We start from the raw sequence: 13,774 nt of genomic DNA, 5'->3' as shown, positions 1-13,774 counted from the left end.
TATGTGCCAGGTACTATTGTGACCATATCTTTTCCACAATATTTTATATTAGCATCTTATTAATATGCTATTGTTATTATTTTGGTTTTTTTGTGTGTTTTTTTTTTAACAGGGGTCAATTTTACAGCTCGCTCCAGGCTGTTTGCTGTCTTACCTGCAACTCCATCCGAGAGGCCCACCATCATCCTGGCTGCTTCCCTGTGCTCAGGGGTCTCGTGGCTTGCTCTGTGCTGCCTCGTATGCTGTTGGTTTAAGAAAAGTAAAAGCAGAAGTATGTAATTTTTTTTTTAATAAAAATATCTGAAGGAAATGCCATGATGTATAATATATTAACTATTCTTTTTCTTCCGCCAAAGAGACATTTTTATGAGCCTCTGTAACATATCAAACCACATGGAGCCAAATTACTCAACTCATACAGTAGAGACAAGGATTGTCTAATTCTAAATAATAATAATAGCAATAATGATGTCAGCTCTTATTTTTGAATACTCACTATGGATAGGATTCTAAGTACTTTAGAGATGTGAATTCATTCAATTCTCACAACAACTCTATGAAGTAGATACTAAGTACTACATCTGTGTTTCATTGGTAGAGCATGAAGCCCAGAAAGGCTAAGTGACTTGCCCAAGGTCTCACCACCAGGATCAAACTGGGTAGTTTGGTTCTCTCCATATCTGACTCTCTGAAACACTGTGCCCTACAGCCCAGGTGACCCTCCAAAAGGAGAGTTCAATAAAGGGGAAATGTCCTCTGCTTTTTCAGAAGAAGGAAGAGAGTGCTTGGTGTGGTTTTTTTGTTTTTTTGTTTTTTTCCGCTAGGAGCATAGAAATTGTGTTCTTAGGCATTTTCCCAGAAGCTGATCTTTTTCTTTCTTTCTTTTTTTTGGGGGGGGGGGCGGGGGCAGTGGGTGGAGACATGGATGAAACACTTTGATATTAGGAGATACTAGGAAACCAAGGTGATAAGGAAGAGTGAGAATAAAAGAGGTGAAATGAGGAGAGGCAAAGAGAGAAAGTGAAAAATTAAGAAAGGAAAGAGGAGGTAGCATGGTGCCCCCACTAGACAGTTCACTATGCTTGGATTTCTGAGAGATGCTGAGGGATGGAAGCTCCACTAGATGCTCTTTAGTTTGAACCAAGCTTCAGCCTGGTCTCTCCCTCCCTCCCTGGCATCATCAGGCTTCACAGACTTAAAGAAAACTCAAGGATCCCTTGTCTTTCTCAAGAAGAATGGGATCTCATCCTGGGTTGTTGCCTGTGATTTGTTGAATCACGGGTTTTGGTCTTTGTTTTAAAATCTAAAAATCTGTGTGTGTGTGTGTGTGTGTGTGTGTGTGTGTGTGTGTGTGTGTGTGTATGTATATGTGAGTAGTGCTTTCTGGTTTGAAAGTAAAGAACTTTCGTAATTTTTAATCTCATGGTTCGTGAAGTAGGTGATTTAATTCTCATCCTCCATTTTATAGCTAAACCTCCCAGCCATGGAGGGACTGTCCTCTAAGCTCGCTCACCCCATCTCTTCTCTTTTGTTCACCCAACTCTAGAGGAAGCTTCTTCCTGCAGTTACTAACGTTATCAGTTATCTCAGTGTCCTCTTTTTGCTTTCTCAACCTTTCAGTATCTTTGGACACATTTCCCTGTATTTAATTTCCATATTTTCTTGACTGGACACAGACTTCTAACTTTCTTTTAAAAAATTTAAAGAGATTAGGAGGAACTTCATGAAAAAATACATAGTCATCAGTTCTGTATGAGTAATTTCTATTTCCCTCTTTATATCTTTCTGTATTTTTCATATTACTATAATTAGCATTTATTACTTTAGAATCAGAGACGATATTGTTCCCTATCTTCCTCCTTGAAAGTGATTCTCTGATCCAGCTGTACAGACTAGAGCAGCACTTTACAAAATTTTGATCTCAGGACCTCATCACACTTTCAGTAATTATCGAAATCCCCAAAGAGCTTTCATCACTGTGTGTTCTATCTATCAGTATTTCCAAATTAGAAGTTAAGAGAGAACATGTAAAGCTTATTTATTAATTTATTTTAAAATACAAATAAGACATGCATTATATGTTAATATAACATATTTTTAACTTAAAAACTATGTTTTAAAAATATATAGTGAAAAGAATGACATTTTTTATAAACCTCTTTAATGTCTGCCTGAAAAAAAGTCAGCTGGATTCTCTTAGCAGCTTCTGCATTCAGTCTGTTGCAATGTATTGTTTTGGCTGAAGTATGTGAAGAAAATCTAGCCTCACGCAGATACATAGTAGAAAAAGGAAAAGTATTAATAACCTTTACAGATACCGTAGACATTCTTCTTTGATACTGCACCCAACCTGGACAAGAGGAAGTTACTTAAAGGTACATCTCAATGTACTTTTTATATTGTTACATGAAAATGCACCAGTCTACCTTGTACTTTGAGTGGAGATTTTGCCCATGCGTGATTTTGAAACATTATGCTTTGGCCATTTAGGAAATGTTGTTTCACTGAGTTATGCAGGTCTATAAAATGCTGATATATTTCCTTCTATAATTTAAAAAAAATCACATTAATATCAACAGAATTAGAAATCTGTGAAGCTTATAGTAGTTGATAAAAATTTTCTAAAGTTCTAAAATTTCCCATGTGAGCTTGATTTATATTACTGGCAACAAATACTGTCAATCGTTTCTTTGAAATTACAGGCTCACTTCATTTACTTAAAAAAAAAAACTCCCGGTGCCTGAGTCTTTCTCTGGCGGGCGTTCTCTCCCATCGTCTAACATCAAAACCAGCGTTCTCTGACCCCCCAAAGGACGTGAAGAGATATCTGCCCACCTTCTGTAAGACAAAACTGAAGTTCTTCTTGAGCTGCCGTGTGGATGAAAGGCTCTTGGTGCTCCAGCCAGGCATCAGGGCCGTGCCTCTGAGGTGGGAGAGCCAACTTCAGAACCCTGGTCCACAAGAGACCTCCCAGCTCCACGTAATACCAAACGGCAAAAATCTCCCAGAGATCTCCATCTCAACATCAAGACCCAGCTTCACTCAACGACCAGCAAGCCACAGTGCTGGACACCCTATGCCAAACAACTAGCTAGACAGGAACACAACCCCATCCATTAGCAGAGAGGCTGCCTAAAATCAAAATAAGGCCACAGACACCCCAAAATACACCACCAGACGTGGACGTGCCCACCAGAAAGACAAGATCTAGCCTCATCCACCAGAACTCAGGCACTAGTTCCCTCCACCAGGAAGCCTACACAACCCACTGAACCAACCTTAGCCACTGGGGACAGATACCAAAAACAACGGGAACTACGAACCTGCAGCCTGTGAAAAGGAGACCCCAAACACAGTAAGATAGGCAAAATGAGACGACAGAAAAACACACAGCAGATGAAGGAGCAGGCTCAAAACACACTGGACTTAACAAATGAAGAGGAAATAGGTAGTCTACCTGAAAAAGAATTCAGAATAATGATAGTAAGGATGATCCAAAATCTTGGAAATAGAATAGACAAAATGCAAGAAACATTTAACAAGGATGTAGAAGAACTAAAGAGGAACCAAGCAATGATGAAGAACACAATAAATGAAATTAAAAATACTCTAGATGGGATCAATAGTAGAATAACTGAGGCAGAAGAAAGGATAAGTGACCTGGAAGATAAAATGGTGGAAATAACTACTACAGAGCAGGATAAAGAAAAAAGAATGAAAAGAACTGAGGACAGTCTCAGGGACCTCTGGGACAACATTAAACGTGCCAACATTCGAATTATAGGGGTACCAGAAGAAGAAGAGAAAAAGAAAGGGACTGAGAAAATTTTTGAAGAGATTATAGTTGAAAACTTCCCTAATATGGGAAAGGAAATAGTTAATCAAGTCCTGGAAGCACAGAGAGTCCCATACAGGATAAACCCAAGGAAGAACACGCCAAGACACATATTAATCAAACTGTCAAAAATTAAATATAAGGAAAACATATTAAAGGCAGCAAGGGAAAAAAAACAAATAACACACAAGGGAATCCCCATAAGGTTAACATCTGATCTCTCAGCAGAAACTCTGCAAGCCAGAAGGGAGTGGCAGGATATACTTAAAGTCATGAAGGAGAAAAATCTACAACCAAGATTACTCTACCCAGCAAGGATCTCATTCAGATTCGATGGAGAAATTAAAACCTTTACAGACAAGCAAAAGCTGAGAGAGTTCAGCACCACCAAACCAGCTTTACAACAAATGCTAAAGGAAATTCTCTAGGCAAGAAACACAAGAGAAGGAAAACACCTACAATAACAAACCCAATACATTTAAGAAAATGGGAATAGGAACATACATATCGATAATTACCTTGAATGTAAATGGATTAAATGCTCCCACCAAAAGACACAGGCTGGCTGAATGGATACAAAAACAAGACCCATATATATGCTGTCTACAAGAGACCCACTTCAGACCTAGGGACACATACAGACTGAAAGTGAGGGGATGAAAAAAGATATTCCATGCAAATGGAAATCAAAAGAAAGCTGGAGTAGCAATTCTCATATCAGACAAAATAGACTTTAAAATAAAGACTATTACAAGAGACAAAGAAGGACACTATATAATGATCAAGGGATCGATCCAAGAGGAAGGTATAACAATTGTAAATATTTATGCACCCAACATAGGAGCACCTCAATACATAAGGCAAATACTAACAGCCATAAAAGGGGAAATTGACAGCAACACAATCATAGTAGGGGACTTTAACACCCCACTTTCACCAATGGACAGATCATCCAAAATGAAAATAAATAAGGAAACACAAGCTTTAAATGATACATTAAACAATATGGACTTAATTGATATTTATAGGACATTCCACCCAAAAACAACAGAATACACATTTTTCTCAAGTGCTCATGGAACATTCTCCAGGATAGATCATATCTTGGGTCACAAATCAAGCCTTGGTAAATTTAAGAAAATTGAAATCGTATCAAGTATCTTTTCCGACCACAACGCTATGAGACTAGATATCAATTACAGGAAAAGATCTGTAAAAAATACAAACACATGGAGGCTACACAATACATTACTTAATAACGAAGTGATTACTGAAGAAATCAAAGGGGAAATCAAAAAATACCTAGAAACAAATGACAATGGAGACACGACGACCCAAAACCTATGGGACACAGCAAAAGCAGTGCTAAGAGGGAAGTTTATAGCAATACAAGCCTACCTCAAGAAACAGGAAACATCTCGAATAAACAACCTAACCTTGCACCTAAAGCAATTAGAGAAAGAAGAACAAAAAAACCCCAAAGCCAGCAGAAGGAAAGAAATTATAAAGATCAGGTCAGAAATAAATGAAAAAGAAATGAAGGAAACAATAGCAAAAATCAATGAAACTAAAAGCTGGTTCTTTGAGAAGATAAACAAAATTGATAAACCATTAGCCAGACTCATCAAGAGAAAAAGGGAGAAGACTCAGATCAATAGAATTAGAAATGAAAAAGGAGAAGTAACCACTGACACTGCAGAAATACAAAAGATCATGAGAGATTACTACAAGCAACTCTATGCCAATAAAATGGACAACCTGGAAGAAATGGACAGATTCTTAGAAATGCACAAACTGCCGAGACTGAACCAGGAAGAAATAGAAAATATGAACAGACCAATCACAAGCACTGAAATTGAAACTGTGATTAAAAACCTTCCAACAAACAAAAGCCCAGGACCAGATGGCTTCACAGGCGAATTCTATCAAACATTTAGAGAAGAGCTAACACCTATCCTTCTCAAACTCTTCCAAAATATTGCAGAGGGAGGAACACTCCCAAACTCATTCTACGAGGCCACCATCACCCTGATACCAAAACCAGACAAAGATGTCACAAAGAAAGAAAACTACAGGCCAATATCACTGATGAACATAGATGCAAAAATCCTCAACAAAATACTAGCAAACAGAATCCAACAGCACATTAAAAGGATCATACACCATGATCAAGTGGGGTTTATCCCAGGAATGCAAGGATTCTTCAATATACGCAAATCAATCAATGTGATACACCATATTAACAAATTGAAGGAGAAAAACCATATGATCATCTCAATAGATGCAGAGAAAGCTTTCGACAAAATTCAACACCCATTTATGATAAAAGCCCTGCAGAAAGTAGGCATAGAGGGAACTTTCCTCAACATAATAAAGGCCATATATGACAAACCCACAGCCAACATTGTCCTCAATGGTGAAAAACTGAAACCATTTCCACTAAGATCAGGAACAAGACAAGGTTGCCCACTCTCACCACTATTATTCAACATAGTTTTGGAAGTGTTAGCCACAGCAATCAGAGAAGACAAAGAAATAAAAGGAATCCAAATCGGAAAAGAAGAAGTAAAGCTGTCACTATTTGCAGATGACATGATACTATACATAGAGAATCCTAAAGATGCTACCAGAAAACTCCTAGAGCTAATCAATGAATTTGGTAAAGTAGCAGGATACAAAATTAATGCACAGAAATCTCTTGCATTTCTATACACTAATGACGAAAAATCTGAAAGTGAAATTAAGAAAACACTCCCATTTACCATTGCAACAAAAAGAATAAAATATCTAGGAATAAACCTACCTAAGGAGACAAAAGACCTGTATGCAGAAAATTATAAGACACTGATGAAAGAAATTAAAGATGATACAAATAGATGGAGAGATATACCATGTTCCTGGATTGGAAGAATCAACATTGTGAAAATGTCTCTACTACCCAAAGCAATCTACAGATTCAATGCAATCCCTATCAAACTACCACTGGCATTTTTCACAGAACTAGAACAAAAAATTTCACAATTTGTATGGAAACACAAAAGACCCCGAATAGCCAAAGCCATCTTGAGAACGAAAAATGGAGCTGGGGGAATCAGGCTCCCTGACTTCAGACTATATTACAAAGCTTCAGTAATCGAGACAGTTTGGTATTGGCACAAAAACAGAAATATAGATCAATGGAACAGGATAGAAAGCCCAGAGATAAACCCACACACATATGGTCAACTTATCTTTGATAAAGGAGGCAAGCATATACAGTGGAGAAAAGACAGCCTCTTCAATAAGTGGTGCTGGGAAAATTGGACAGGAACATGTAAAAGTATGAAATTAGAACACTCCCTGACACCATGCACAAAAATAAACTCAAAATGGATTAAAGACCTAAGTGTAAGGGCAGACACTATCAAACTCTTAGAGGAAAACATAGGCAGAACACTCTATGACATACATCACAGCAAGATTCTTTTTGACCCAGCTCCCAGAGAAATGGAAATAAGAACACAAATAAACAAATGGGACCTAATGAAACTGAAAAGCTTTTGCACAGCAAAGGAAACCATAAACAAGACCAAAAGACAACCCTCAGAATGGGAGAAAATATTTGCAAATGAAGCAACTGACAAAGGATTAATCTCCAAGATTTACAAGCAGCTCATGCAGCTCAATAACAAAAAAACGAACAACCCAATCCAAAAATGGGCAGAAGATCTAAATAGACATTTCTCCAAAGAAGATATACAGATGGCCTACAGACACATGAAAGAATGCTCAACATCATTAATCATTAGAGAAATGCAAATCAAAACTACAATGAGATATCATCTCACACCGGTCAGAATGGCCATCATCAAAAAATCTAGAAACAATAAATGCTGGAGAGGGTGTGGAGGAAAGGGAACACTCTTGCACTGTTGGTGGGAATGTAAATTGATACAGCCACTATGGAGAACAGTATGGAGGTTCCTTAAAAAACTACAAATAGAACTACCATACGACCCAGCAATCCCACTACTGGGCATATACCCTGAGAAACCATAGGTCAAAAAGAGTCATGTACCAAAATGTTCATTGCAGCTCTATCTACAATAGCCAGGACATGGAAGCAACCTAAATGTCCATCGACAGATGAATGGATGAAGAAGAGGTGGCACATATATACAATGGAATATTACTCAGCCATAAAAAGAAATGAAATGGAGGTATTTGTAATGAGGTGGATGGAGTTAGAGTCTGTCATACAGAGTGAAGTAAGTCAGAAAGAGAAAAACAAATACAGTATGCTAACACATATATACGGAATCTAAGGGAAAAAAAAAAAAAAAAGGCCATGAAGAACCTAGTGGCAAGACGGGAATAAAGACACAGACCTACTAGAGAATGGACTTGAGGATATGGGGCGGGGGTGGGGTGAGATGTGACAGGGTAAGAGAGTGTCATGGACATATATACACTACCAAATGTAAAATAGATAGCTAGTGGGAAGCAGCCGCATAGCACAGGGAGATCAGCTCGGTGCTTTGTGACCACCTAGAGGGGTGGGATGGGGAGGGTGGGAGGGAGGGAGATGCAAGAGGGAAGAGAAATGGGAACATATTGTATATGTATAACTGATTCACTTTGTTATAAAGCAGAAGCTAACACACTATTGTAAGGCAATTATACTTCAATAAAGATGTTTGAAAAAAAAACAAAACAAAACTCCCAGTACCAAAGTATGAATAACCATAATTTGTCTTTCAATCATTCTTTCAAGTTCTTTCAATGTAAAAATGGTGTCCTGTGAAAAAAATCAACTAGTTCAGCTCAAAACTCAATCACAAAAGTGCCTTTCCTTGAGAAAATCATCATATGTCTTGGCATGGCATTATCTGACATCATATTACAATTTATTTATTTTTCTTCTGCCATCCAAACTAGAATGTAAGGCAGACCTGGTCTTTCATACTTATCATTGGCTTTCCAGTGCCTAGAACAATGCCTGGCATGAAGAATATAAATGTATTTTTATTAATATATTTAATGAACAAATGAATAGGAGAGAAGGCATCACTCTAGTCAAGAGCAGACTGAAGATATAAAGTCTTCAATCAAAAGCACACAGCTGTATGAGCTCTGTGGATTGCACCAATGCCAATTTCCTAGTTTTGATGTCATACTGCAGTTATACAAGTTGTTGGAAGTAGAGAGAAGGCTGGGTGAAGGTGCATGGGTCATCCCTGTACATTTCTTTTGACACTTTCTGTGAATCTATAATTATTTCAAAATAAAATGTTTTTAAAAAATATTAGTAACATTGCAGCTCTGGTCAACAGAAAGATAACACGAACCACCAAAGTGAGACACATAGTGTCATTTTCTAGCAGCCATTTAACCTTAAATATCAAGATAATACTTCAACATGTAATGGATATAAAAATATTAGATATCTTACATTTTTGAAAAATCAAGTGTGTATTTTACACTTACAGGACATCTCTTTGAACTAGTCACTTTTCACATGTTCAGTAACTACATGCGGTGGCAAGTATATCGGATGGTAGTTTTATACCTCAATGTTGTGGTCAGTATATGGGATTTTATTTCATTATTCCTTAAGCTCTGAGACTATTAAATGCATTCTACTGCATGTATATCACAATAATTTGGGGGGAGCGGATAAGGGAAATATCCTAACACTTAGGGCCCATTTATAATAAAAATGTCACTTTATTCTAAAAAAAGCCAATGTATTTTTTCATTAATACAGAAATAAAAAGTGAAGAGATTTCTGAATCCCAGACTAATGATCAAAAGAGTCATAGCCACGTCTCACCCAAACGCCAAGGATCACAAGTAGAGACGGGAAAAGAAGGCACCACGATGGCAGAAGGTAAGCTTGGACAATGGGATGATTCCCACAAGAAAAACAAACCCATTGTGTGTGAACTGTAGCCTCCCGCTGGCTGCCAGTTTCTGAATCAGTTTAGTTTATAGCCCCTTCTTTAGCCTTTGTTACTTCTTCTCAAGGAAATTATACCCCAGCGTAAGAACACACAAGTCCAGCTGATTCACTCAGCTACTAACCAATTATTCGAGTTGACATTTATATATATTTTTTCTTACTAGAAGATTATGGGTTTAACATTTGAATTCGTTATATAGAGGAAAGAAAAACCAGAGTATAGGCATATAATCTTTCCCTTAGCTAGTGCAAAGCTGCCAGTTTGGCAACATAATTGAATCTGGGAAAGAAGAGAATGGAGTTGCCAAATACCAGCTATGCAAAGTAGATTGAATGCAGAACCCTCAAGAAATAAGTCAGCTTTGTTAAGCTCTGCTTTGTTGTTTAGTTGTACTTTTTGCAAAAGGTATTATTTGCCTACGTTGTGCATGATGCCAGATGATTTTGCTTGTTATATTGTTAAGTTGTTATTAGAGTTGCTGCCAAGCAGAGAAAAGATAAGCATGTATCGCAGACCAATATTTTGTCCTTCTAAGGACACAGAAATTACAAAGACAATGGGCAGAACACAAGATGGATTTGCCAAGTACGAGTATGGTGTATGAAAAATATTCATGAAACTTCCATGGATCTGAAATATTTTGAAACATAAGCTCTAAATAGGAGAATATTCCTTTTTTCCCCTAAATAATAGCCAATTATCATGATATTTTCTGCTTGAAAAGGAATCCAAATCTTACCAGTTCTGAGTGGATGTTTCACCAAACCATAGCAGTCTGAAGTTGTTCTGCCTCTAATGAGTTTAATGAACTCTGGTGGCTGTGTGTATCTATGTATCAGTTTGTTTACCTGTTTGGATTTTTCCCACAGAGTAAATGAGGTGTTTTTTTTTTTTTAAGTTTCCCATCAAATTAGCCATCCATACTCCATTCACCTCCTGGACCTGCATCAAAAAGTAGTAGGGAATGTGAGTGGGTGGGGGTGTGAAGGATGAAGATAGAGAGAAGGGGGCAGGAGATCTTTCTAGATTCCATCTAAGGCCACTTTGACTTTGGTTTCCAGAAGCTTCTTGTCCATATCATGGCATGCAAATTCAGGACAGGTGTTTGAAAATGGTCCTCTGAACCCAGCTCTGTGTAGAAGGGCATATTCAACTGATTTTCCAGCAACCAGCAGGAGTGATGCTAATCTTTCCCCTAATCTAATATGGCCGTTTACATGAATCTCAGTTTCCCGGCTTAAATTAACTACATTACACAGTCCACAGTGCCTGGATGTTTTATTAAGGGACATTTTTTATGTGGGAGCTTATTAATAAATTATCAGAGATGAAACAAGGGACAGGGCTCCTGTGGAAGAGTTTAGATTGAAGAGACAGAAGAATGAAAGAGGCCATTTTATTAGGACATCCAAGTTAAAAATAGAAAGATGTGTGATCCAAATCCTCCCCTGGGGATCAGAGAGGATTTGTTTTCTTATCTTCTAAGCTTTGTCCGAATCTTAAGAGCATTGTTTCCAAGGGAAGTAATTAGGCATCTCTTGCTTTTCTTTGGAGATTATTACCAGCTACAAAACACCTAATTATTGCTAGCTTTAAATAAATTAGGTTTTATTTTATTATTACCATGGCACTCTAGTTTCCTTTTCCTTCTGTGTTTTTAAACTTGTGGCATTTGCTGATCAAGCGATTGGCCGTCTCTCTCATAAGCACTATGCAAACACAGAGCATCACCTTCACATATTTAGTTGGTGGAATCAAGCATTTCCACTGTCCAGTAGATTCAGACTGTAAATTCATCACGTTACGGCTTTTAGCAAAAATTGTATGTATGCAACAGGGAAGGGAGTAAAGCATGTATCCCTTGTGTTTTACTTTTACCACGGTTTTTGACATAGGGAGCATCTGAGCTAGCTTTTAAAATTGACATCTGCTTTTGTCACTTTGCTACTCAGAAGATTTAATGGATTACCAGCCTCAGTTAGAGAGGCAGGAGAATGTGACAGTTAAGAGCATGAAACTCGGGTGTCAGCAAGACTGGGTTTAATCCTGATTCCCTTGTTGACTTACTTCATGGCCTCAAGCAGGTCCACAGTCCTCTCTGTGCCTTTCGGTTTCCTCATCACGAAAATTGTCCTAATAATATTGCCCACACTCAGATGTTGTGATGCTGATTGAGTTAATGTCACTCTAGAGTGAGGAAAGATTCCTGGCGTGTTGTATGTGCTGTGTATGTGTTACTTATTGTTGGTCTTTCTTGCTACTTAGGACTCAACGCCCTCCAAGACCTGACTCCACCCTGTCTTCCTGCTCCTACTCTGGGTTTCACCTTCTTGCCCCCTCCTCACACTCACCTGTTCAAACCCCCTCAAGCTCTTCAGCACCAGCTGGTATGCCCTTTTTTTTCATAAAATCTTCTCTAATCCTCCCCAACTCAATGAAAATGAATATTTTCCTCTTTGGGGTTCCAAAAATACTGAAATCATACCTCCATAGTCGCACTTAATGGTTTTTGGAATTTGTCATATAAAGATGGCTCTCTGTTCCCACAGGCCAATGGTTCTTAAGCAGGGGCAATTTTGTCTCCCAGGTAGGGTGACCAAGTCATCCTGGCTTTCCTAGAACTTTCGTAGCTTTAAAAATGAAAGCCTTGTGTCTCAGTAACTCCCTCAGTCTCAGGCAAATTGGGACATGTGGTCATCCTACCTCCAGCAGATCCTTGCATTGTCTGGAGACATTTTTGTTGTCACAGCTTGGGGGAGGGGGATGCTTCTAGCATCTAGTGAGAAGAGATCACCCCCACCGCAAAGATGATCTGGCTCAAGATGTCAGTGATTCCAAGGTTGAGAAATCCTGGCAGAAGCGATTACTTGTCTCTGTAACATTTAGGTGAGAGATTGCTGGAATTACAATGAATGAACTTAAATTTTATCTTCTAATACATATTAAATAAGTATTTATTTATTTCCTGAATTTTTTTTGTACATTATGAGGTCCTCTCTGTATAGTTACAAAGAGATGATATTTGGCTACCTATCCTTTATGAATTTCTAATATGATTGGGACACAAGAATAATATTTTGGGGAAAATGAAAGAACAATTCCAGGCAATAAATAAGTAAGTGTAAAGCAATCACAACAAACAATATGTATTTGAAGAATTTGAAGAGGGGAGAGAATGCCAAAGGAGAGAAAGAATGCCATTATCCTAAGCTACATGTTTAGTGCTTCCAGCTCCCAAATCATATCACACGGTTTCAAATCCCATTTGCTAAGGGTTTAATTGTGTACTTTGCACAAACTCAGGTTCACAGAAGATCAGGGAAGGAGCCCTGCTTTGCTCTGCTGAAGCTCAGTTTTGTACCATTCCTTCTCGACTGTTCCCTTATTCCCCTTATTTGGTTAATATCCCCCGAATCTCCCAGGCTAGACACCTCAGAGTTACCTTTAACTGCTAGTCTCCCGTTACCACCCTGCCCCCTTGCTTGCTAGGTTTTATCAATTCCACCTCTGCTGTGTCTTGGTTTTCATCTCCCACCCACTCCATTTCCCAGATACATCTTCAGTTCAGCCTCAGTTAACACACTCCTCATAGATGTTCTTCCTTCACTCTTTCTCTTTTCCCACCAGGACAGTATTCCCTGTACACAGAGAATAAGACTCTCAGTTTCAAGATACCCTTCTATAATGTACCCACAGATCTAAAGTTTCCATTCTTTCCAATCCCAGATCAAATACTTTTTCTCTTTTTTTAAAAATCTTTTATCTAGAAGGAATAGTCCCCTTCTCTCAACTTTTGTGACACCTCCCTTTTATTCATTTAACACCTTTTATATGTAATATAATTATTTGTTTTTATCTTGTCCAGATTCCTCTGTTTAAATTCTGTATCTTTTCTAATCCCAGCAGCACCTTTACCAGAGGGTGTTAGGACATGAGACCATTGATCACCATTGTCGAGTAAATGGTGACGGTAGAGATGAAATGAGCCTTTCTCCTT

At 38.2% G+C, this 13,774-nt stretch overlaps 1 protein-coding gene across 7 annotated transcripts in view; it reads left to right on the top strand.

Moving 5' to 3' along the window:
- The window catches only part of PKHD1 (PKHD1 ciliary IPT domain containing fibrocystin/polyductin), a 456,842-nt gene that overhangs the window by 424,922 nt on the left and 18,146 nt on the right, over positions 1–13,774 (top strand). For 6 of the 7 annotated variants that reach the window (XM_057555319.1, XM_057555317.1, XM_057555318.1 and 3 more), the window contains 2 exons: positions 113–271; positions 9,582–9,704. In XM_057555319.1, the coding sequence (XP_057411302.1) occupies positions 113–271; positions 9,582–9,704 (282 nt within the window). The remainder of the gene's footprint in view (positions 1–112; positions 272–9,581; positions 9,705–13,774) is intronic. The other variant, XM_057555316.1, reaches the window with a different exon arrangement.

Source organism: Balaenoptera acutorostrata, chromosome 10, assembly GCF_949987535.1.
Source record: "Balaenoptera acutorostrata chromosome 10, mBalAcu1.1, whole genome shotgun sequence".
NCBI classification, from domain to species: Eukaryota; Metazoa; Chordata; class Mammalia; order Artiodactyla; family Balaenopteridae; genus Balaenoptera; species Balaenoptera acutorostrata.
Note: the sequence above shows the minus strand (reverse complement) of the source record. Positions and strands in the feature narration are given on the sequence as shown.